Source organism: Chiroxiphia lanceolata, chromosome 9 (assembly GCF_009829145.1).
Source record: "Chiroxiphia lanceolata isolate bChiLan1 chromosome 9, bChiLan1.pri, whole genome shotgun sequence".
NCBI lineage: Eukaryota > Metazoa > Chordata > Aves > Passeriformes > Pipridae > Chiroxiphia > Chiroxiphia lanceolata.
Genome location: NC_045645.1, coordinates 31,229,638 through 31,254,947, shown reverse-complemented (window position 1 = coordinate 31,254,947; position 25,310 = coordinate 31,229,638). Strand labels below are relative to the sequence as shown.

The 25,310-nt window shown below is 41.8% G+C and overlaps 2 protein-coding genes across 10 annotated transcripts in view; both read right to left on the bottom strand.

Annotated features, from left to right (window-relative positions):
* RABGAP1L (RAB GTPase activating protein 1 like) overlaps positions 1 to 25,310 on the bottom strand; it is a 225,841-nt gene that overhangs the window by 141,493 nt on the left and 59,038 nt on the right. The gene's annotated exons all lie outside the window — the stretch shown is intronic.
* Positions 7,721 to 12,513, bottom strand: GPR52 (G protein-coupled receptor 52). 2 transcript variants are annotated; one of them, XM_032697215.1, is made up of 3 exons: positions 12,380 to 12,502; positions 11,553 to 12,290; positions 7,721 to 10,672 (listed from the first exon to the last, which is right to left on the bottom strand). In XM_032697215.1, the coding sequence occupies exon 3, from the start codon at positions 10,478 to 10,480 to the stop codon at positions 9,395 to 9,397; it is 1,086 nt and encodes a 361-aa protein (XP_032553106.1). In that variant the 5' UTR covers positions 10,481 to 10,672; positions 11,553 to 12,290; positions 12,380 to 12,502; the 3' UTR covers positions 7,721 to 9,394. The 2 variants fall into 2 exon arrangements, with proteins under 2 accessions (XP_032553106.1, XP_032553107.1); XM_032697216.1 differs by lacking the exon at positions 11,553 to 12,290 and having other exon boundaries at positions 12,380 to 12,513.

The window sequence follows — 25,310 nt, the reverse complement described above, 5'->3', positions numbered from 1 at the left end:
ATAATATGCTGTAATTAGGAGGGAAGCAGCGTCATTGGAAAAGATCCTCAGCACGGCTCTAAAAGGTAGTTGCCTTTGCTGTTTGCTTCACTGTTAACTTTGGGGACTGCAGAAATACTTGAGAAAATACCAATTAGTTGTTGGGCACCACAAGTCACGTGTCATCAGCCCCAACAGGCTGTCAGGGCAAGGAAATTCCATCAAGGATTTGGTTGTTCCTCCTTGAATACACCATGGCAGTCCCTGCCCTTTCTTTTACCCTCTTGGTTTGATACTACAAGTTTTCCAATGCCACAAGGAAGTAGAGGACTGCTGGAGCTCTGTTGAACCAGCTGCAGCTTGGTTGGGGTACCCAGCTTAGTGTAGGCATCCTATTTTTGCAGCATCCCGTTTTAATTAAAAAAATCCCAGTATTTAATAGGGTTAAGGAAGCCCTTTTTGCTGTGACTGCCTATAAAATAGCTTGGCTCGTCAGTACCAATTTTTTAAAAAGTTAAAAGTTTACCCCTAAATACCTGACATCAGAACTTCACAACTGCTTTGTTGGTACTTTTCCAGGAGGTGTTTTGCTTGGAGACAGTTGATCATCCTGACACTTCTCTCACTGCCACCTTCCACACACACACAAAGACACACAGCCACAGATGTTTATTCCTCACTCACAATTTTATGCAGAAAAAGCAGCTGAGGTAAACTGGGCATTCTTTTCCTGACAGAACCAAGTATGAAAAGAAACATCCAGAGGCAGTACAGGAGTAATAAGGATGTACCAAGGGCAGGGAGCAGGAAGGGAAGGGCAGGACGCTGTAGGTCCTCTGGCATCAACACTGTCTGCAACAGCAGCTGGGAACAGATGCCTAAGGATAAGGATAAGAACAGGACAAACACAGTGGGACATACAGGCTTACAGCCCTGGAGAACCTGCTGCACAGGAGCTCCTGGGCCAGATGCACAAGGACACCACTTAACACTCTGTTCCTCCTTGAATTTTCCTGGATTTTTAACTCATGTCAGCTTCTGCCATGCAGAGACTCTTTTGGCAATACATCCCACAATTCACTATACACAGTTTGTTTTCACAGTTTTTCATTTTATTTTTTTTTTTCCCTGGAAGAGAAGCAGTGAGTGATTACACCAAGTTCTTCCCAAGGACACTCACGACCTCTCAGATTTCTCATACTCCCCTGCACCTCAATCCTTTCTTTTCTAGGATGGAAAATCCTAGAGACTTCAACTCTTCCCTAGAGAAGAGGAGCTCCCTTTGCCATTCCTCAGAACTCCTTCCAGCTGTACTAACACGGACTAGTTACACTTGGGCACACCGTGGTGATGGTAGAGATGACTTCTAACGATTTTCATAATTATTTTTATAATTACTAATATCTCAATACTTTTTGCTAAGCCATAGCTCATTAAACTACCATCTCCATAAGCAAGTTAGAGGAAACAGACACAATTCATTTTGTTACTGTATGAAAACCAAGACTGCTTTTCTTCAGAACCAATATTTAATCTCTTGAATTTCACCTGCCACTTGAAATCTAAGTCTTTCCCAAAATAAATTACCAACAGGTACTCCTCACACACATCACATTTCAAATCTCTTTATACCAATAGGAAGAATTTTAGTCTTGGTATAAAATTATTTTTAAACAAAACCAATACCATTATTACAAGAGCACTTTGTTACGATTTTTATTTTCAAATTACAGGTATTACTAACGCAATGAAATTCATAAAACAAGATGATCGTTGAAGCACAATTGTATCAACAACCAACCACCACAGACATAACTTTTCCCCAAAAAAGGGATAAGGTGGACAAAACTTCCAGTGGCACTTAAGCAATAACCCCCCTATTCTGCCATCAGAACCAGAGGAAATACAACAGACAGATCAAGTATCTCCAAAATACCCATTCACCACCAAAACAAAGTTTCTTTAGCTAGCAACATGTACAAATAAAATCAGTGGCAAATAATGTTTCAGCCCAGCAGAAGAGGTTGGAGAACCTGTCATCTGTCACTGAGGCTCTTGCCAAGACACCTGAAACCTGGTAAACAAGGTACACCAACACTTCTTTTAGATGCAAAGAAAAGCAGCCTAAACAGATGTCAGACTGGATGTAGTTCCCTTCAAGGATATGATCTTTCCAGTGTTCTCATGAAGGTTTTCACCTCTGTGAGTCAAGTGAAAAACAGAGCTACATAACAGCAAACTTGGACTGCAAATTCAAATTTAAAACTGAACTTCAAAAACCCCAAAAGCCAGAGACCAAGTAAAGCACAGTCAGCAAAGGAAAATGATTAATTGGTTGCAAGTTCCCAAGGTAAGAGATCACAGAAAATAAGCTCTCCAGAAGTCCTGAGTCAAAAAATCAAAAATCTTAAATTTAACTATGATAACGAATATAAGCAGAACTACATGCTAATTTCTGGCTTTTCTGTGTGGCACCTTCATAAGCCAACATGAGATATTGCCTGGAGAATATCCAACATTACAAGTTGCGGATACAGGTCTTGCATTTCTAGGCTGTGTTTGTTGCCTTGGCTTTGGCAGTTTTAGCACACCCTTAGTGCTTCTCCAACTCGAGCCACAAAGTGGTCCCCAAGGCCCCTAAATGAAATAAAGCTGCCACTGAAACCTCGCCATGAAATGACTGTTTACAACCCTTCTGTACGTACAGTTGCATAAAAACTCCCTATAAAAACTGCAGCGTCCAAAATCCACCCGAGTACAGTCAAATTCTTAGGAAGGCTCCATTGGCCTGTTGAGGGCACAGATGAAAACCAGACTAATCTGTTCTTGACCCAATAATAACTCATTACTTGAAGCACATAGATCTCTCTTTTCTTTAATGACAATGAATTTCCTTACCATTAAAAGCCCTAATAAACAGAACTCTGCAAAATCCTTGCTGAGGCAGTTTAAGGCACTGCTGCCCTCACCTGTCTCTCACCCCTTTGTGAAGGATTAACTCCATGAGAAAGAGTTTAAGCAGAGGGCAGGCACATCCCTCATCCTGGTACCCAAAAATGGGTTTGTGCTGAGCTGCCGGTGACCCCAAACAGCCAAGGGAAGAGGAGGTTCTGCCAGTGCCTTTCCCAGGGCAGAACAAATTTGCCTGGTCACAGATTTGTCCATTTATAATTCTAAATTTAGATGTCACACAAGAACTTGTCAATAGTACCTGCAGAAGCATAAATAACACTGGTGAGATCATACAAGGACTGGAAACCCTCACCTGTACAGGTGTTTAAAGACTTTCCTGCCCAAACTGTATGAAATTCCAAGTACATGTTTCACAAGCAATATACTTGGTTCTCTCCAGGACCCTCTGTTAAACTTGCCCAAACCACCATCGTATCCTTCATTTAACTACCTCATAGGATTGTAGAACATGCTGAGTTGGAAGGGACAAATGGACTTCTTCCATGATGAGAAGAATTTGTGCTTATTCAAATAACTTCCAGAAGAAGGGAAAAAAAGACATCTAATTTCGCTTAAAGAAAAATAAGAAACAAAGAGCAATTCTGTCAAGACGCAGAAGTGCCCTCACATAATTCACACTGACACAGCTGAGCTTCTCCTTCTCAAAACCTTGATGTCTGTCCCTTTTTCTAACACTGCCAGTTGTAAACTTTAGACTGTGGGCTTTGAGGAAGGATAAACATCACTCAGGAAAAGCAAAACTCTTCTCCCTGGTAATCACTGCACTTACAGAAGTTTCATTTTTGAACTCAATCACCTCTTCTTTGTCCAGTCCGATCTCACAGTAGCTAAAACGAAAACCCTTCAGCACTGCTGTCACATCCTGCTCCAAAGGTTTAAGCCTGGTAGCAGTCAGCATAAGGCTGGGATAAAATCCCAAAGATTTTACTGCCTGAAATCACTTTTCTTAGCCACTTGTCAGTGCAGCTGAAAGCATTAAAGTTTCCTTACATTCATCCTACCTTTCACAGTCCTTGCACAAAGAAGAGGCCACAAAAACTATGGATGCAGAAGTGAGGGGGTTTCAGTATTTTCTTGGGGCTGTGCTGGGGCAAGGAGCCATTAACGGCTTCCTCTCCATTCACATCCCACTCCTTCAGCACTTACAGCTCACAGAGCCCAGAGGATTGTCCTAATATTAGATTGAGAAAGGAATCATTGCACTGTAGAATGACTGGAAAAATCGCTGAATATGCCGAGTCGGAAGGGGCCCACAAGGTTCCTGCAGTCCAACCCTCAGCCCTGCACAGACCCATCCCCAAGGGTCACCCCCTGTGCCCCAGAGGATCATCCAAACCCTCCTGGAGCTCTGGCAGCCTTGGGGCTGTGCCCGCTGCCCTGGGGAGCCTGGGCAGTGCCCAACCAGCCTCTGGGGGAAGAACCTTTTCCTGAGATCCAACCTGACCCTGCCCTGGCACAGCTCCAGCCGTTCCCTGGGGTCCTGTCCCTGGTCACCAGAGAGTAGATCAGTGTCTGCAAGAAGGAAGCTCCTCTTAAATACCCTTCTACATCACTTTTACCCCATCAGCTGTAACGGTAAAGACTTCTGTTGACAAATGAAAAACGACTGCAGAGACCTGTGTATATAAATTCAGTACATAACTTAAAAAAAATTTAAACATGTCTATGTAAAACAGGGGGGAAAAATCAGGCATTACTTTGAACTCCATTTGGTTAGCCAAAATCTTTAAGCAATGTTCCAGGCAACGCTGCAGGTGACAGGAAAACTACCTCAGTGATGCTGCCATTTCTGGAAAGTCGTAGAAATTCATCGGCATCTTGTCAACAAATTCACCTTTGGTTTGGCCATTCACATGACATACATGAAGTATTTCAAACAAAAAAGCCCAACCAAATCAATCTAATTCAATTCTTCAGCAGAACGATGCACTACTGCATCCATAAAAAAAACAGGAGTCAGAGGGAACAGGTGGCAGGGATTAAGTCAAAGACTTGAACTTCTCCTTTTGGTGACAACAAGGAAACTGAAAGATCTGCAAATTAGCTGATCCTGCCGGATGGCTGGGGAGGCCACTGCCACCTTCGCTGACACTCCTCCCCCACGGCAACACTGGCCTGCTGAACCTCTGGCACTGCTCCCTGGCAAACTCAGCTCCAGGACCATTGTGTTCCAGGGACTCAGCAACAGAGCTGGGGAGCTGTTAAAGGGATATTCCCAGCGGTTTGGGGACTTAGAGATCCTCAGCAGTCCAACGTCAGCTTTAAAAAATAAAACCTCAGTGTATCTACAAGTTTAGCTCCAACTGTCACACGGGAAGAGAAAGCACTCCCACACTGCGATGAGATCGATAATGACAGAACTCCTCATTCCATGTCAACTGGAATATCAACCGCTGGGGTCATTTACCCAAAAAAGGACATTTTACTACTTTTGCTGAGTGCAAAAACTAAGTGTGCTTATGGATATTCCACTGACAAACACTAATGAATTTAAATTAATCACAAAACCAAGAATTCTAAAAGGTCTTCCTAAACTGTACCTGTGAAAGGAGGCTCAGTAAAGTAACTTTTCCCAACTTCTCAGCAGAGGAAGTACAAAAATAAACCTTGCACAATATCTCGTGCTTGACCAAGTACAGCTACAAAATGGATTCTTAAGCAAAAGCGAGGGGAAAAATATCTTACTTTAGGACAATAAGTAAACTTTTAAAAGACATCAACGTGCTTTTCATCACTACAATTCCTCTTCCCTTTAAAGAATAGTATTTTAAGGAGAAAATCTCTTAGCCATTCCAGAAAATAAGGAAGCACATCAAATTTGGTAAAGGAAAGATTACTTTTGTGGCAGTGCTTTTGCTGCCATCACACAATTTTTGGGACTTTTCCTGAGGCTGATAGACATGAGGTTCCAAAAATGGTGAGGCAATCGCCCTTGACATTGCCTCTGAGGCACTGCAAACAGAAGTATTCGAGAGAAATGCAAGAGCACAATATAAACTACCTGCAAAAAGGAGGGTTTTAGATACATATTTATTTTAGTTATCTATTAGGTCTATCTCTTCATTTTTTCATTTAATATTTTATGTATGTTTTCTTCTTATAGCTAATTTTTATCACCTCTGTTATCAACAACATATTTTTCCTCTCAACTTCTTTAGTTAGTCTCTGCTCACCTATTTACCAGGTATTTCACAAATCAAAAAGATCTTCAGGCACATGAAAGTGGGATGTGTGCTCCAAATGCCAGCTTTAAAAGTCTCATTCTTTAATCAGATTTTTGTACAAAAACATGAGACTTCATATAATGACAGAATGTAAATCAAAAATGACAGATCGGGGGACTGGAATTTCTGTGACTCCTTTAATCCGCTAAAACGCCCAGCCTTATGATTTTGGAAGAGAATTTAGCACCAGTTGGAACCCCCAGACAGCATTAGTAAAATAATAACAAACCTCCCTCAAGTAAAAATTTTAAATCATGAGTTCAGAAAACACTTCCAAAAAATGAAACACACTTACTAAATTTAAAAGATTCATGCGACCAAGTACCAGGTCAAATCCTGTCACCTGGGAAACAGCAAGAAGAAAAGCAATATTTAAGTCTGCTGAGGATGTATAATTTGACAGATGCCAGGAGATTTATAGAGAACAGTTTGAAATGTGATTTTACAGCAGGTGAAATTCAGCGTCCAGGTAAGTGAATTAATGTTCTTGCAGCAACAATATTCAACAAAAAAAATGAAAAAAGGGGGTGAAGAACCTTGGAACCTACAAGTTCTTTGCAGGGTACTGGATTTCTAGTATACTCTCTGCCTCCAAGAGCAGCCTGACGGAAAAGGAAATCTCCAGTTCCACCTGACAACTCCATATGGTAGAGAGGAATGTATTGCTAGCTCTGCCCTCCAGGGTGAGTAAACCTCGTGCTGCAGCCCTGGAGGCCAAACCCTCTCTCTGACCTCCCATTTTCAGGCAATAAAGCTTGAAAATCAACTGCACTGCTGAGGTCACACCGACAGGGTTCAACTAAGGCACGGCCACAGCTGAGTGGTGCTCCTGCAGGTCTGCAGTTACAGTACCACGCTCACCACGCAGCTGCTGCCCCCAGCCTGGCTTCACTAAGTGTTAATTCAACTTCAGGCACTTCCTAGACCTCCTGAATTTCAGAAGGTCCCACCGAAACTTGTCCCCTGAAGTGCCAACGAAAAGCAGAAGCATTAAGCGGCCAGCGCTGGAGCACAGGTATGAAATGACTTTACTGGTACAAAAGCAGCCCTGGGAGCAGTGAGAAATGAGGTATTTCACTGCTCCTCACCTGAGCCCTGCACACCGAGGGCCTACTGAGCAGGACACAGTGACACACTAATGACAAAGCGAAGTGAACCCAAGCTGTGTTTGTAAGAACAGCTGGGGTTACACAACCTTACAGAGCAGCAGTCAGCCAAAAAGAGCCTTCTGAAATAAACAGCAACTTGTCACAAGAAGGCAGCAGACACGTTTCTGCAGACATGGAGCATTACCAGATCCATGAGAAAGATAGGACTTATTTTTCCCTAATATCTACGAGAGCTGCTTGTCAGCAACAGCTCGGCTCAGCTCGAGGAATGTCTGAAGTCATGTTTGAACCTGCTCTGAAAACTGTGCAATGCCAGAAACTGGTATCTGAACGTTTTAGACAGGTGAGCAGCTTTGAGGTCTGGATTTGAAATCCTTCACCCAAAAGAATTTTCACAGAGAACAGAGGGTGACATCAGGGAACTAATGCCAAGGCTGGGTTTGATAGACATAAAACTACTTTATTCCATTGTTTCAACTTTCTTACAGGTTTAAAAAAAATGTACAGGGGTTCAGAACCACCTCAACAGAACAAAGAGTACAGAATTAAGGGAGCTCTAGAGTCAAACCACAAGTGTGCACACGTGGTCAGCTTCCATCACAAAAGTAATAGGCACAATCTTAACATATGCATTTTGGTGAAAGAAGGAATAATAGTGCAGTGTTAAAAGGCACCAATAATCAATAATTGGGCCCTTTTTTAAAAGCCAATAACCATCTAAGAAAATTACATTTGGCTCAAAATCATAATTTAAATATTGTATCGACTGGCATGCATCTGAACCCCTGGCAATTTATTACACAAACCTAATGTGCGCCCTTGCAAAATCAGAAAGATTTCATCAGTGGACCTGAAAGTCAGTTCAGTACAAAAGGAAATACTGAAGCTCTTGGCCTGTAATTAAGACTAAACTGTCTTGTTCAACTCCTCTGAGAACACTTGTCTAACAAACAGCTATTCAACAACGGCACAGAAGTGTTTCTCTTAAAGCAAGTGTAAATTTTTTTTAACCCTGTAGCATTGACCTATTCCATGTGCTAGGAAAACATTAGGCACAGACCACAATTTACATTTTCCCTTAAAAAAAAAAATAAAAAAAGTACAGTATGTGCAAGCGAGGTTCACACAATGGACTGACAGCTACAACAGTGAGCAATTTAGACTTCCCAAAGAGAAGGGCTGGTTAGTTTGAATTCTCCAAGCAGTGCTGACACACTGCTATGTGCCATTATCATCTCTGCATTAGGAGTGTCTGTGGAGCCAATAAGGAAAAGCTTTAGTACACCTTAAAGGACACTACATGGATACCGTGTGCTGATTTAATGGGATCAACTGAAGGAGTCCTTGGGCACAGGCAGCTGTAGTCACTCAGCCAGCCAGGAAGGGCTTGTGCTTTCTGCAGGAATAATGGTCTGAAACTCAGTTTACCTCGTAGGTGCCCTAAAACTAAACTCCCCCCGGACGCAATGGAATCTAGGGATGCAGAGCATGGAGGAAAAGAGGGGAAATGAGAAGGAGAGGGAGAGCTCCTCTGACAGTGGTACCAAAATGTGCCGGTTAATCCCAAAGCATCATGCCCAGGGCAGGGTTTATGCATTATACAACTGAAAATTGTATAGGATAGGAGCAGAGACAGAGCTGATTATTAACCTGCAGTATCTACTACAGTCCTCAGGTATATAGTTTATGGATAGCTGCTTACTGTGATGTTGATTGCTTCCTCTTAAATATATTGAGATTCAGAAGGCTACAGTATATTCTGACACAAAGATAGTAGGACAGCTTGTCTACAAGGGGTAAAACATAAGGTAGTAACTAAGTTATTTATTTTATGAGGAACCTCCTCTGATAGTTACTGGTAGTTACTTCACGCCCTTTGGAAGGTTTTTAGTCCTGACTTTCTTCATCGTCTCTGTGGAACTGCTCTCCTCACAGTTCCCCCAGAGTCCAGTGACCCCTCTCACAGCAGCCTTTTCCTTTTCCATGATCCCTTTTAAACTCCCTCTAACACCACGGTAAGCTGTTCAAGCAAACATTTCTCTCTGGCCAGTTTCCAGACACAGCAGATACTATTGAAACTCTGCATTTGATTACATGCGCCCGTTGTCTCTAAATGGAGCAGGAGTTAGCCCGTTTCCTCGGCTTCGGGTCCCGCACATCCCTGTCTTTCAAACACGTGCAAGATGAACATATTGTCTCCGACAGTCTCCGCAGTCCCAGCCTGAAAACGCTGTTGGAGAGGCTATAAATCACACAGTTGCAGAAACTATTGCTTATAGCAAGCCATGTCGTTAGGAAGGAGAGTGCAGGGTTCTCCAACACCCTCGAGCTCTCCAGCAGGAAGTATATGATATAGGGGAGCCACAGCACGTAGAACACGCTGGTTATCCGAAACAAAACCATGGCATAGCGGCGGTCAGGGCTGTGCCCGGTGTCCCCAGCAGCATCCACTTCGTGGCTCGGAAAGCGAGCTCTCCGATCGTTTATCTCTTTGGTGTGCTGCCGGCAGATCTTAAAGATGTGGAAGTAGGTGAAGCAGATGACAAAGGCAGCAGGAGCGTAGAGTAAGCACACAATAAAGCCAGTGAAATAGGCATTAGTTAGCCAGGAGGTAGCACACCATTCAAAAATATCTCCATGGTAACCAGGTTTTCCCCAACCAAAAAAGGAAGGTAAGAAGATCAGGCAAGAGTATATCCAGATCAAACTAATGCAGATTCTCAAGCGACAAGGGGTGACCAGTTGGTTATAGGAGAGAGGCTTTGTTATAGCGAGATAGCGATCCACACTGATGCAAGCCAGACATGCCATAGACACGCTTTTGAGCACAGAGATGATATATCCGAAAACTTGACAAGTCAGAGACTCGTGGACACCTGTCGGGTAGTGGAGCAGTGACAGAGTAGGAACCAAGCAGCTGACTCCAACAAAAAGATCAGCATAGGCCATGGTCTGAATAAAATAGCTGGTGGTGTAATGATGCAGGAGTGGAGCACAGTGGAAAACAAATATCACAGTTAAGTTACCCGCAATGATTAAAAATGTGAGCAAGACAATAACGACTGTCTCAAGGATACAGATGTCAACTGCATTGTAGTGACCAAATCCAAGAGGGCAGGAGAGGTGCTCAGATATGTTCATAACACTACTGCTCATATTCAGAGTCCTCCATTCAATCCATCGGGACTGGTTCATGCTTTGTGCTTAGGGAACACTGCAATCTGAGCCTGAGTGAGCAGGTGACCTGCTGAACAACAGCTAAACTCTGCTCCAGCGACTCCAGATCTCTCTTTGCAGACACTGCCAGTGCTTACATGGGAGGGGATTACAGTCCCATAGCTGTTGATGCCTCCTCAGCATCAGTGCATCACCTCTGGCACACCTTGGCTTTAAGGAAAGAAAGAAAGAAAGAAAGAAAAGAAAAACAAAAGCCAGAAAGAGAAAGGCCACTGATCAGCTCCTCCAGTGCTCTTGACCCATCTTTAGCAAACACAAGGCACTTCTAAAACAAGCAGGTACCCAGAAATACAGAAATAAAAACTGACAAAAGGGACACATTCATTTCCCAGGGAAGGAGGGGAGGGAAATCTCTGACTGCTTATTTTCCTGAGAAGGTCCTTTGCTTTGGAATATACTGGCGAGAGGGGGAGGAAGGGAAGGAGGAACCTCAGTACAGCTCAGGTTTCCTGGACCAGCAGTTACTGGAGATAATCTTTATAATGTCTCAGTTTAAATCACAGATTCACTGGAGACTAAAGGAAAAAGTTCATCCTCTAATGCTGTCTTTCCTGGTTCCATTCAGGAGATGGTATTCCGTCTTATCCATGCTATTCGTTGGAAAGGTAAGGAAAACATTTTTGTCAAGGTTAATTCCAATAGACTCACCACTGTTTGGGTATTAATAATGAATTTTATTTGGAGGGAGATGGGTGGGGGATGAGGCAGACTTGTCCTCTGACTCCTAAGAAAGAAAACATACATCTAACATACAATGAGGAAGATTGTGTCTACTCACTTGAAAATGAAAATAATTTAAGAATAGAATTTGGAGACTTATGTCAATATTCACAGTTCCTTCAAACAGTTATAGTCCATTACAATTATTAATGTGAGACCCATAATTCAATGTCCCCAGAGACAAAATAAATCCTCTTGAATTTAATTGCAGCAACGGCAATTTAAAATAATCATCTTTGGAAACTCTGCCATATCTGCTACAGTGGATCAGTACTCAGGATTTCATAGGTATAGCCATGATATTGCTCACCTCTGTAGCAACACCTGAATCATTGCACAAACCCCCACACAACGAGCTCAGAAACTTCCATCTGCATTCTGCTGGGAAGCTAATGAAATGCTGATTTGACTAGAAAAGCTGCCATTGTTTACTACTCCATTATTCTGTTATTCAGCTTCATCTTCTCAGGGGTTTAGGGTTTCTGTATTTATTAGATGATCAGCATAATAAATAACTGCTTTAAAAGAAATGCTCTTCTAATTGCAGGACATCACCTTGTTCATTTTAGTCAAAGTTATGGAGAGAGAAAATGTTAAAAGAAAGGATCTTCTGTGTTCAGTTCTAAGTAAATGCTTGATTAGTTCAGGAACCATTAGGCAGGTACTTAAATGTATACAATCTTGTTTTTTGAAAGGCCCCTAAAACGTTAAAACCATCTTTAATCCTAGAGTTCCTGAGACTAGAAGACTGGTAGTGAAAATTAATGAATCCACATGAAATAATCTCCAAGGTCATTCAGATATTATGCTGGCATTTGCTTTAAGTCTCTTTAAAAGTACCAGGATCTCTCAGATGACTTTAATAGTCCTTGCCGTGTCTTCGGGAGGAATTTCAGACACCAGAAGAGCTCAATGTTCAATTCTGTCGCAGTACTTTGAGAGAAAGCATTCTTTTCGGAGTTCATTTCCTGTCTTGTATCACCACGCTGTAAAGTCCTTTTAGGTTTTATAACATCCCAGAATATTTCCGGCTATTCGCTCCCTTTGTCTATAATGCAACGATACCAAAAAAAAAAAAAAAAAAAAAATCACTCCTTCCTCTAATTCCCCGCTAAAGTAATAGAGAAGCTTTCTCACCTACACGCATCCTCTGCCGGGGAGCTCTGTCAGCGCGGTGCGGCTGAAGCGGCTGGCGCTGCTTCCCCCGTGCGAGCGGTGCCTGCACCTGAGCCCGCTCCTGGCTCCTGCTCTTGCTCCTGCTCCTCCTCCTCCCGCCGCCGCAGCCCGCCGGCGCTGGAGCGGTGCCTGCCGCTCCCCTGCTCCCGGTACATCCAATGGCGCCGCCGCTGGCACCGGGAAGGGTGGCGGGGAGGAGGGACTGGAGCGGAGCGGAGCCCGCCGCACCGACCCGGGGTAGCCGAGGGACTCCGCTCCGGGAGCCACGGGGTGCGCTTTTCAGGCGTCACCTGCGGAGGTTTAATACCTCGGCAAAGGTGTTACAATTTTGCCCGGCGAAATACCTGCCCTGGTTTGATACAAATTTTCTAGTCTTGCTTAAAAGACAATTAGAGCCCCTCCCCCCTTTTTAATTACTTCCCCTAATTAATTACTTCCATCCTCAATATATAGATTATAAAACTCATCTGCTCCTGGTTTCAATACTGTACCAATCTCTAATTGCTTCAACATCAGTTTAAATACAAATACTTGTGAGTAGCACATTACTTTCCAAACTTAACCCAATTAACTGAGCTCTCTACTCCTGCAAACGGATGCTGCTATTCCCTGATTAAGGATTCCTAACTTTTGTTTACTTCGTGCTTTCCAAAAATAAACCCAGTCACAGAAGTACAACCATCAAAGTTACCTCACACAGCCACCCCGTGCGTCCTTAGACAGTGAAACAGCAGATTTAGGTACCAAAATACCAACCACAGAACAGCATTTTGGGCTATCGATCAGCAAAAGATGTGTCAGGGATGGTACTGGAGGCTTTAACCAACTAAGTCATTAGAAACTACAATGATTTAAATCCTTTCAGTTCCCAGGCAAACCACAGGCAAAATTTTAATAAGCTGCTCCTGGGTTAACATCTTGTATTTCGAGTACTGCCTGGAGCGAATATTCAAGGCTGAATGACAAGTCTGTAGCAATGTGAGGCAGCACAAACTGCAGCAATGTAAGAGTGGTTTGCAGTAAGGGCGTGTGATCATTCCAAAGTCTTCCATCGGAGGATTTAATAAATATTAAACTTGCTCTGATACCTCAGAATGGCAAATGGCTGAAACAATAGACTTAATGACTAAATTTAGCCCCTAAGCATAGCGTTAAGCCCGAGCTATCTGTACCACGGGCAGAATAACAGAGAGCAATTTTTATTCCTCCTCTTTCACTCTTGTGAGGGAGGAGGAGAACAACAACGGTGAGCACAGGCATGGCAGGAATCTGGACTTCTCCACCCCCTCCCTGGGCCGGCTCGTTGGCAGTAGGGACATAAAGGGCCAGAACACCTTAAAATGGACATCAGAAAGCCCCAAAGGCACAAGGGCACATCAACTAAGCAAAGGTAAAGCGTGACATAAAGTGGACCACAGGATGCTCAGTGCATCCTGCTCCATACAGATTTGAGGACTGGGAACTACTAAAGCTCCCAGATGTCACAGTGACCACTGAGTCACCTTGTTCCCAGGTCAGCCCCAGCTGGTGCCGGCTGTGTGTGCCCAGAGTGCCAAACTCTGACAACAAGCCCTCGTGGCAGCCAAATATTCAGCTCTGGTACAAGAAATCAGGCTCTGCTGAGTAGGTAACAGGGAAAATCAATGGCAACCTCTGCTGGTTGGTTCTAGACACAGGTAAAACACTTCCTTTGCAGAAATTGTAATTAAAGGGACTGAGTGCTTCAAAAGTAGGGAAGTTGGATTTCTTTGTGGGAATACAAGCAGGCTTCCTTCACTCTCAAAAAGCCAGTCATGCTGCAAGCTGCCAGCGGCTTCATCACTTCAGCTACTCACTGCAAATTGCACCAGGCTGATGGCACTAACTTGCAGTATTTTACGTAGATTTGGAGGCAAGTGAAAATTAAAGCAGAAATCAGCCAGTCCTGACGAAACTGTGCAATTCTAGATGGAATTTTACAAGATGTGGCAATACCAGAATGTTGTACCAGCGGTGGCATGTTAAAAGCTCTCTGGGAAAAGTTCAGATTTGTGTTTAGAGACACATTTGAGACTCTGGAACAGTTTTAAACAAATGTTCTTCAGGATTTTTTTAATTTGTGTATAAAGAAAAGGAAGTGAGAAAGAGAAAAGCTCTACTGGAAGAATTTAATGGCTGTCACCAAGGCAGTGTTGTACACAGTGCAGAAGTTCCACAGCTGGTTATGTCCAGCAGAAGGACGAAGCACTCTTCAAGCGGAAGAGAAGGAGCAGTTCCACACCTTCTTTATAATTACATCAGCTAGAAACAACACAAGTTACCACCCAAAACAGAAGACTTGCACCATCTGATGCTGCAGAAAACAGAGGGGATGTGGTAGGAGCGTGAGCTTTGTGTATGCGAAGAGAGGCTTTGAAAGCAGTGGTGATGTGTGACCCTGAAAGGAAACCAGATAAAGCTCCTCAGACAGAAAAAGTCCATACGTACAAAGAGAGATTTAGAAGCTCCAAGCAGGAAAACAATCTATTGGCCATTCTATTTGGAAAGGAATAGAAATATTTGTTTCCCGAGTCTTTCATTTTGAGGCAACAGGACTGATGGAAACAATCCCTGCAGTGCACACGGCAGCATCTCAGTCCCACCACTCATTTGTAGTTCAAAGCCTTTCTTTGTTAAATTATTGGACGGTCACTCGAATTAAATGGACAACAGTAATTTCTGTAAAATCTTTTTAAAAGCATTGATTAGAGCAGGGAGGTGCAGCTGAGAGGGTGAGATGAGGAACACAGTAGTTATTTACTTAGGTGCAGACCTGAATGGCAGTGCTGATATATACCAGCTCCTCAGCTTCTTTTCTTCTGCCCAACTCTGTTTTTTAAGTACTACTTTCTTTTATGCACTTTCTTTTAAGTCTGTATAACAAAGGTGTTTCTTCAGTTTGCTTTATTTTTAAGTTTAACTACCTCTGGCATTTACTTGCCCATATATCTCATGGATGGCTTGATTTTGCTACTAATGCCTCCAGAATACTTCTATCCTATAAAGCTTGCAGTTGTAGTGCAGCTTAAAGCAGGAGAGGAGGAAGGAAAATCAGTTGCTGCCTTAAAAATTGTGCGTATGTGTAGATGGTGGGTTATTCTACATCAGACTAGCGTCTAAAGTTGCTCTGTGAAGTCATATGGTGCTGTATTTAAGGCAGAAATTGGTTTGTTATTTGGAATATAAAGCCTCTTCCCCAAATCCACCCACTACAGCTGTCAATTTAAAACCTGCCATGGAGAGCTCTGGCTTACACAGGGATTTTGACCTGAGTACAAGTGTATGATGAGATATAAGAAGTGTATATATATATATATTTATATGTACAAACCCTTTATTTTTCCTCTGAACAATCTTAGCCGCCTTAAACCCTTTCTGTTGGAAGGCACCTCTTGATATCATCTGGTCTAATGCCCTGCTCAAAGCAGGGCCAAGTTCAGATTCAGGTCCAATGCCAAATTTAGGCCCTGTTGTGCTGGGTCCTACATCCAGCTGAGCTGAGAACATCTCCAAGGATGGAGTTTTCACAGCCTGTGACTCCCACCATCCACTCAGGATTTTTCTTGCTGTGGTTTGTCTTCATCCTCATCAAGACTAAACACTTCTGGGCCAGTAATGAAAATTCAGAAGTGTCAGTTCTGAAGGAAACTACAGTGTATTGTAGAAATTTGTATTTCTCCACCTGAAAGTCTCATTTATTGGTTTTGCTATCACAGAGCAGCTCCTTTCCTTCTCCCTCCCACCCCATGATCCCAAGGAATGCCACAAACATTTTACAGTGCTATGGCCCATGTACTCTTGTGCTGCAGCAAAGACCAAGAGGTACCAGTGACACAGCTGCATTTCTGAAATGCAGATGCTCTTGAGGAGCACTTAACTTCATGGATGCAGGAAAAAAGTTATCCCCAAAGCCTGCACAGGTCTTTTCGGCATTAGGGCAAAACTGAATTTGGTGGCAGCAACACAGCAGGTTCTGTAAGGGGGGGAGAAGGAAGGACTAATTTGGAGTGGAGGGTGGGGACAGTTCAGGAAAGAGGTTGGAAGGGGACAGAGCTTTCTAAACGGGGAAGGGATGTGGAAGGGAGCTAATGAGCCCTTCTCCTTTCACTACTGCTCCAGCAGGCTCAGGTTCAGCCTGTTCCTCCACTGGACTCCCAGCTCAGTCCTTTTCCAATGCAGTTTCTAAGGATGCAAATATCAGTATCATCTAACTGTCAGGCAATTAGGATGCTGTGATGCAGAACAAGAAGAAATGGACAAATAATATTTTTTTTCATGTGGATCAGTAGACAGAGATGGGCATTCACATTTGCAAGTTTATTGTGCAGTCTTTTCATGCCATTAAGCAACAATCACATCGAACATTTCTAAAGCCTGAAGCTTTTAAATTAGCTCTTAACATTATTCATGTATTTAATAAATATGAAGCAAGTTTTTGGAGTAAATTGCTGCCATAATCTCCCCTTAACACTGCTGCCTGTAGTCTCATGGATTGTATTTCATAGAATCACAGAATGGTTTGGGTTGGAAGGGACCTTAAAGATCATCTTGTTCCATCCCCCTGCCATGGGCAGGGATGCCACCCACAGATAAATGCAAAACAAAAAATGAACATTTTTTTTTCAGGAGGAGCTTTCCTCAAGATGGTATTGATGCCCCTGTGACAAACGGCACCCACTTTACAAGCTCAATTCGGAGTGACAAATTCCACCAAATTCCTTTGCCTCGAATCAATAGAAATAAAACTCCACGCAATAAACTGTCAAGAAGTGAATCTACTTCAGGGAAATGCTGTGCAGTCTAATGAATGGTGATAATTAGCATTTTTCAGGCACTGAACAGCATTTGCTTTAAACAAACAGCACTTAAGCTACAGAAGGATGCTATTTACTGACTGACCACATATGGTAAGAAATGCATTGGAAGCACGAGAAAAACGTCTTAGGATGGTATGAAAAGCAAAAAATTAAACATGTGTCCTCAGTTTCATGCATGTGCTACTAAAACTAAACCACCTGCTCTTAACAGTAGGACCAGCTTAAAAAAGAAAAGTATACTGGCGAAAGAACACAGACTTACTACTTACCACTGCTCCCTTCTTACAAGGGATGATTAAAATATTCACCTGTTAAATCACAAGACGGAACACAGCAATTAAGAGAATGATAAATGAAGAAACAGAGAGAATAGTCTGCACAGTGCAGGTAGTATTACCCTTTCCTTTCCTGAGGGAATCATTTCTCTATTTGAAATAATATTTAAAAGATTTCAGCACTGCATTCATTAAACTTTTTAGCAGCGTGTTTTGACACACTAATACTTTTGTCTACGTCAAGCCAGGAGTTCCATTCCACAGACAGTGGTATTCTAAAAGCGTATCTCAATGTCAAAAAGCATTCCAGCTGACTTGGCAGGAGTGTAAGATCAGTCAGTAATAGCAGTAATTCCATTTCAGCAGAGCCAGAATAAGAATTCTTAAGGCTATTAAAAAAAAAAAAATCCCAAACTCTGTGATCACCTACTTTGATTTTTCACAGACTGGGAGCCAAAGAGTTCTCTTAAACTACAGCATGACCTTTTAAAAGGCAACAAGTTTTGATTTAATGAGTTCAACTGATGAATAATTTATTGTAGCCTTAATTAGGAAGCCAACTGTAAGGCCTGTGCAAAAGCAACAACTAAGACACGAACACGAGGATCAAACCCACATACTCCAGTCTGTCTTTTACAGCCACACCTTTGGATGCACCAAAGCATAAAGTTCCACTTCCTTTCCTAAACATTGTGAAGTGGCAGCTACTGTGTGACAAACTCATGGATACATGTCAGGAGCAGACTGAAATCCACTTTCAACGGATGTGGCTTGGGGCAAACGCCCAAGGAACATCCTCCAGAGCATCCAGTCTAATCCAGACAGGCTGGCTACAAACATGTGCCCACTCACACTGGCAGTTCATTTCTCATTCGCGTACAGAACTGACACATTCCACTCTAAACTTTTCCTTTAATAGATTTCTAAAAATAGTGCTTGCTCAAGGAGCAGAGAGGTGGCTCAGAAAAGCACGGAACAACCAGGATCATTTAGGAGATAAAGTCCCAGCTCTGACTGTTAGTGGGGGCAAAAATCACTTCACAACTGAGAAGTGGTTATTGTTTTCGTGCAGGATCCACTGGGGAGCAGGTGGGACCAACCCCAGATCCCAATAAATCCAATTTCATTGTTTCTTGAGAACAATAAAGCTAAGAACAATTGAAATAAATAGTGATTTTTTCAAAGACTATCTTTAAACCAAGTGTTACTCGGGATTACTATTCTATCACTTTGTGAAGAAATGGAAAAGAGGAACACGGAAAGGATATGGCACGAAAACTATTTATAGCCTGAAGGGTGACACAATTTCTTTTTATGGATTTTAAGCTCAGCTTCATTTAGACCAAACTTTCCTCCCAGCTGGAAGTGCTGAAGAGGTATCACTCATATTCTCCTCCAGCATGGATCTATATCAGCACACACTAACATCGACATCCATGTATGAAAAAAAGACAAAAAGACAAGGAATAGCTTCCTACTGAGAGTGGTGTAGAGGGAAAATTTTGCAAATAACAGTGGAATTAGACTCCTGGCTAATTCACAGGCATGGAACCCGGCAGTGGGAGATGTTTGGAAAAGGCCACTGAAAGCAGGAATTACTGATTTTTAATTTCCTCTCACCTCGAGTTAAAAACTGGCTAATTAAAATTTATAAAATCATCTCACATCTGATAACTATGTTTCAAGATTAATAACATTTAAATACATTCAACTTCCAATAACCAGCAAACTCTGTCTTAAATTACTTTGATTGTATTAGATAATGAGGACATTTATATTTATAGCCAGAAATTGGCACATGTAAAATGTTACATGAGCTGAGAAATTGTTAATTCTAGAAGAAATACCAAACCTGACATTATTTGCCATCTCTAAGAAAAACAGCTGAAATTAAACATATACTTTATCAGCACTAAAAACAGGTTAAATATAAAGACAGCATATTTGAGATCTGCAAATCCTTTTGGAAAGGACACTATGGGGGAATGGAGAAGTCAAGTCTACAGATTAAGTTCAAGTCCAACTTCTTTCACCAATACTAAATTCACACATAAACCTTTCCCCTCTGCTCAAGATTATGGCTTTTAGCTAAACATCAATCTCTTAATTCATATATTTTAAAGACCTATCACATAAAACTGCCCATAACTCAGGGTATCAACAGGCTGAACTCAACACAGCCTGTAAGTCAGTGACCACACACTTTATTTATAGCCATTCCATGTAATGAAATAAAGATAATGGAAATTACCCACTACCAGTTAAGGTTTTTTAACACACTAACTACAACACATAAAACCAAAATCCCAACAGCAATTTCCTACAAAGGAAAGACTTTACACAGTGATTTGCATTCGTTTTTCTGCCTAAGTTATGAAAACACTCAGTAGTCAAAAAAATGCCAGAGAAATGGAATAAGGCTAGATTAAAAAACCCTTATTTTTCAGCTAATGTTCTAACCCAAGTCCTCACAGGGGATGAGCTTTGCTACATTTTCTTCCCCCCCCTAAAAAAGGTTCTTTCTAAAACAAAGCAAAAAAAAAAGTAGGAAGAAAATGCTTACAATTCAAAAAGCTATATTTTATTGTTATGGCAACTGATGTGCTAAAAATATAGAAATAAAGTTGTTATGGCAACTAGAATTTTAAAGGCAGTCAAAAGTAGAATAATCAAACATTCTGCTGGCTTAAAATGTAACGTCTGTGACTCAATTTTCAGAAAGAGCTTCAGAGATAAGTAGAGGTTGGGGGTTTTTTTTGGATTCTGCTTTAGAGATCACAATTAGTACAATTCCAGAGAACTCCACAGAGTACAAGGGAGCAGAGCAAGGTGAGTAGAAAATTAGTCATCCCAAGTTCTCACAGTCAGTAGGAAGAAACACACACCTTATGGCACTTATTTGATATCCTGGTGACCTTACCCACATCTACAAAGTGTATCAGCTTATTATCAAAATCAACAGCAACGGGACATCATTTATATCAGTCACCACAAGGACCAAAAGACACCATGGCACAGGTTGCCCAGAGAAGCTGTGGCTGCCCCTGGATCCCTACAAGTGTCCAAGGCCAGGCTGGATGGGGTTTGGAGCAACCTGGCCTAGTGGAAGGTGTCCCTGCCCATAGCAGGAGGTGGAATGAGATGATCTTTAAGGTTGCTTCCAACTCAAACCATTCTGTGATTCTATAACTAAAAGTTACTTGATGATTTTAAATTAAGTACTGAAAAGTGAGGGAATACCAAAATTCATCTGTCTGAAGCAGCAGAGTTCTGCCCCTTGATACGTATGGAATTATAAAGATGACTATAACTACAAGATTATGATATTTAGATTTCTGGTACATCCTTGATGATCATTACAGGGCTCCTAACTACACAAGCACTTCCACGGTAATCTCAGAGAACCTGCCGTCTCCCAACACTTCTCAGATTGTCAAAATTGCTATTTCTATTAAAAATTAACAAAACTGTGAAATGGTCCAAAGCCCATACTGAGATAAGCCTTAATTAACAGTAAGCAAAGTATTTAACAGATACTTCAGAGAGTTATGACTAGAAACAGTAACTTATACTGGCAATATTTGCACTGGAACCATGTACGTGGCATGTGCTGGGATCCCAGTGAAGCTGATATTTTAACACAGCAAGTGCTTCGTATTTTGGCTTCACTGCAGTGAATATCAAGGCTCCTGCCAGCATTACTCATAACTCTTTTCTGACCCACATGAAAAGTCTCTCAGCCCAGTCCACCAGAGCTTTCAGCATGCAGGACCAGCATGGCCAAGAACACAGCTCAAAGTCAGGTTCTTCACTTGCACTAAAGGGAAAAGAATCAGAGTAATTCCTTACTGCAGCACAGAAGTCAAGAGATATACACTGGAAATTCAAACAACACCCCAAGGATGTGGAGAAAGGATAATACTGACAAATTCAAGGGTATTTCTGCAGTTTTGCTTCCCCAGCCTCAGTATATTAATCCTTGAGGTGGATACACAGTTAACTCTTAAGCACCACGAGAAGCCACAGGTACTTCTAGAAATGCAAACAATGTAGGTAAATGTTACCTAATGAATCCGTGACCAAGTCAACAGCTTCTGCAAAGGCAACTCCATGTACAACACTCACTAACTACACCTATGTTTGCATCAGCCAGGATAAACCCCGGACCTGGGAATATCAATGCTTTAAATCACAGTTTTAGAGGGACTTTCTGCCTATGCCTGGGCTAAAGGAGCCGGGCTGCATCTTTTCAAGCTTTGGTGATGACTCAACCAGACACTGCAGACACTCCTGAAGAGACAACCAGCCCTCTGAGCCCTCTATAGAACTAGTTTCCTCATTGTATAATATCCCAAACTTAATCAAGTTCAGTTGCCCCAACTGTAAGTTGAGTTCAGAGAAAATGAGCAGCCACCCAAATACCACTCCTTAACTGTGTAAATCCATGGCATTCAGCATCATTCTTGTTATATCAGGAGTAGCCATTCTGCACTGTATATACATGCATACATACATTAAAAGCATCCCAAAAGAATATTCATTCCAACACTTGCAAGCACATTTTATCCTGAACATGCGTAGATGTATTTTCAATTTTCCATTAAAGAAGAATTTGAGGGTCTTCATAGACAGGTAAAGGAAATCCTGGACAGTGCCAAAAAAGACCAAAGAGCTTCCTGAAATTACCTTTACAAATCCACAAAAGATTTGCCACACAGGTCCCAAGGAGCACACTTGGACTATGATGTTACATTAACCTACCTAAGGCCCATCCCGGCACTGTGCTCCCACCTCACCCTCACCCCACACCTGCACAGGGAACCTCTCTAAGAGGGAAATGGGGGGAAGGAGGTTTTCTAAATAGAAATCCACAAATTACTGCGATTAGCCCTGAAATTGTTAGGTAAGAGTACACAAAAGGAACCTCTTCTGGCAAGCCCATGGTCTGAAACCACAACCCCTGTTAACAATGATTTAGTTTTCCATTCAGGCTGTGTACTGTACTACCCAGGCAAAAAAAAAAAAAAAAAAAAGGTGGTATTTTGAAACTGGATTGCTTTGGAGACAAACCAGCCATATGAAGATGGCTTTGTCATATGCAGGATGAGATTAAAATACGTGAAGCTCCATATCGTCAATGTTCAGTTGTCAGCTTAAGAAACAACTGATGAAAACCCTCAACAAGTAAAAAAATCTCAGCTGCCAAAATATTTGTGTATGACCACAAAAACCTATAGAAGTGATTATTAGAAAGAATATATGCAGTAGCAGACTGTAATAGAACTCCTTTTGGTTAGTTTACCTCAGCAGCTGCAAATTTGCTTGCTGATAGGGAAATTACTCTTAATTTGTATGAACATACTCATCACTGCAAAGGGAAAAAATTCCTTAATGGATACAGGCTGTAAAGAAGAAATATAGCTCTCTGATCTCTTCTGAAGTGATTACAGTTAAATCTAATTTCATACTGGCTCATCCCTTTAAAAGAATATCCTGAAGAACACACAGATAAGCATTTGGGGGAGTTTTATCATAAAGAAGTCATACATTAAGTAAGGTAGCAGGAGGTATCAGAATTCACCCCTATGCCAAATTCCAGTCCAGATTTAAGCGATGTATTCATCACTTACGTATGACTGGATTTTTCTTCACATGCAGCTCAAGCCTTGCTGGGTTTTGTTACTATTTCAATTGTTCTGGACTGCTGCCCACTGCTATGGGAAAACATGCTTTAACGAAATGCTGGCCGCCAGTTCTGCTGTTAATAAAGGCATTTGAAGTGACTTTAAACACCAATTTAACTGGAATTCTCAGGAGAAATAAAGAGGCTGGATTAAAGTATACTTCTGGATTCTTCACGTTTGTCTCTAAGCGTTTGGAGCTCTCTGTTTAATTCTTAAGGCATCAAACATTAACATACTGAAACCTGCAACTAACAGTCAGGAAAAGGTGGTTTGCTTCCTCCTCAATAAAATACCTAGGATTTCTAAAACTCCAGCTCCAGCTTTGGAGTGCTGCAGCCTCCTGAATAACAGTTATGCAACCATTGTTTGAGAGCAGAGGATGGTGAGAAAGAAGTGGATTTGAGAGGAAAGAGGTATACCAAGATCAAGTTGATGGTTTAAAATCGAGTTCTCTCTCAGGAATCACAGCTCTGGTCGAGGCCACAGAGCCATTTGCTGCAGGTGAGCAGTGCCCCGTGCTGCCAGGGAGAGATGATACCCACAGAATTTCATAAAGACAACGCACCCTGCAGAGAACTTCCCAAATGATCCCGTTTTACTCAGGGGTGTAGAATACCATTGTTTAAAACATTCTCACTGCTACTGCCGCAGGAAAACTGAGCACCTGTCAACGAACCAACACTCTAATTCGACATTCTAATTCAACCTGTTCATGCCTCATCTAGGAATACATCCTGGAATTTCAAAGGAGCTCTGAGGAGCCAAGAACCAGCAGCTCTTACCACGCTCTGAGGCACTGACACATCTCCATCCCCGCTCCATCCCACTTAGCAAAACACTTGTTATCTGCATCAATATTCATACACCCTAAGCCCAGGAGACTGGTTGAATATCCATTCTCCCAGGAATCACCATTAAACCTGTTCAGGCCAGAACACTGCTACTACCCAAGGCTTTCCCAGTGTTTGAGACGATGGGCAGCTCTGCTCCCCCGCTCTGTAGAAAAGGGACCAGAAATTCTCACACACAAAACCCATCACAGGCTCCGAGAGGGCACGTGCAAATCTCATTTGCACTCTATCCTTCAGAACAAATATGTCAGTTTATGTGGCTTCTAGAGTAGAGAAGTCACACAACACCCCAAGAGCCAGGAATTGTACTGTGAGTGTCATTTTAGTGTTTTCATAAGTGGCTATGTACAGAAAAGAAATTGTAGGAAAATTCTTAACATGGCAGAACGTTTTATCATTTTATGCAGGCCCTGAAAAAAATATTAATGGCATTATTTTCCACTTCAAATACCACACATAAACATTAAAATTAAGATAATAAAACCAAAAATTACTAATGGATGCTCCTCCTTTATTTCCTCAGGAGAGCTGTCATTATATTGAAGAATTCCTCTGAAGATGAAGAGTGAGCATGAGATTTTCCCTTTTGTGCATACAAAACTGAAAGATTTTCTTCAGATGAGCTCTAGATGAATCAAAACTTGGCAAATTAAATTCACCTTAGGGACATTTTATTCCTGAGCTTGTAGGAGTAATATTAACATCTACTGTGAAACCAGGTACCCTGGTACATTCATCATAAACTAAACCTTTTATCTGAAGTCTGAATTTAAATTAAGCTATTTAAAGAATTAAAATTCTGTCAACTTCTGCTCTTCAGAGACAATAATTTTTCATTAATTTCAGTTCATATATACTTCATTGTCCCACAGTGTTGCAGCACCACTAAAATAATTCAAACAAGTAGGTGACTATAACTGTCAGCACTAACAGCTCAGCTTATATCAAAAATGAGCCTTCCCAGCACTCCAACCAACCCAGGAACTGATTTTTCTCTGCAAATCACATGAAATTATAAAAATATCGGGAATCTACTTGCCAGGAAATGAATGATCTCAGTTTAAGAGAAGGGTTAAGGAACAGTCATCCTATCCTTACCCTTTTAGAAAAGGTGGGGAAAAGTAAAATCTAGAAACTGCTTATAGATACCGAATTTAAAAGAAAGAGGGAACTGGGAAAGCTGCATGTACATCTCCAAGTGATCAGCTCCTCCAGAATTACTTTGCTTAATATCCAAGCCTCTCATT

What these genes read in the sequence shown, in the direction of transcription:
- GPR52 (XM_032697216.1), bottom strand. Translation starts at nt 10,480, where the DNA reads ATGAACCAGTCCCGATGGATTGAATGGAGGACTCTGAATATGAGCAGT.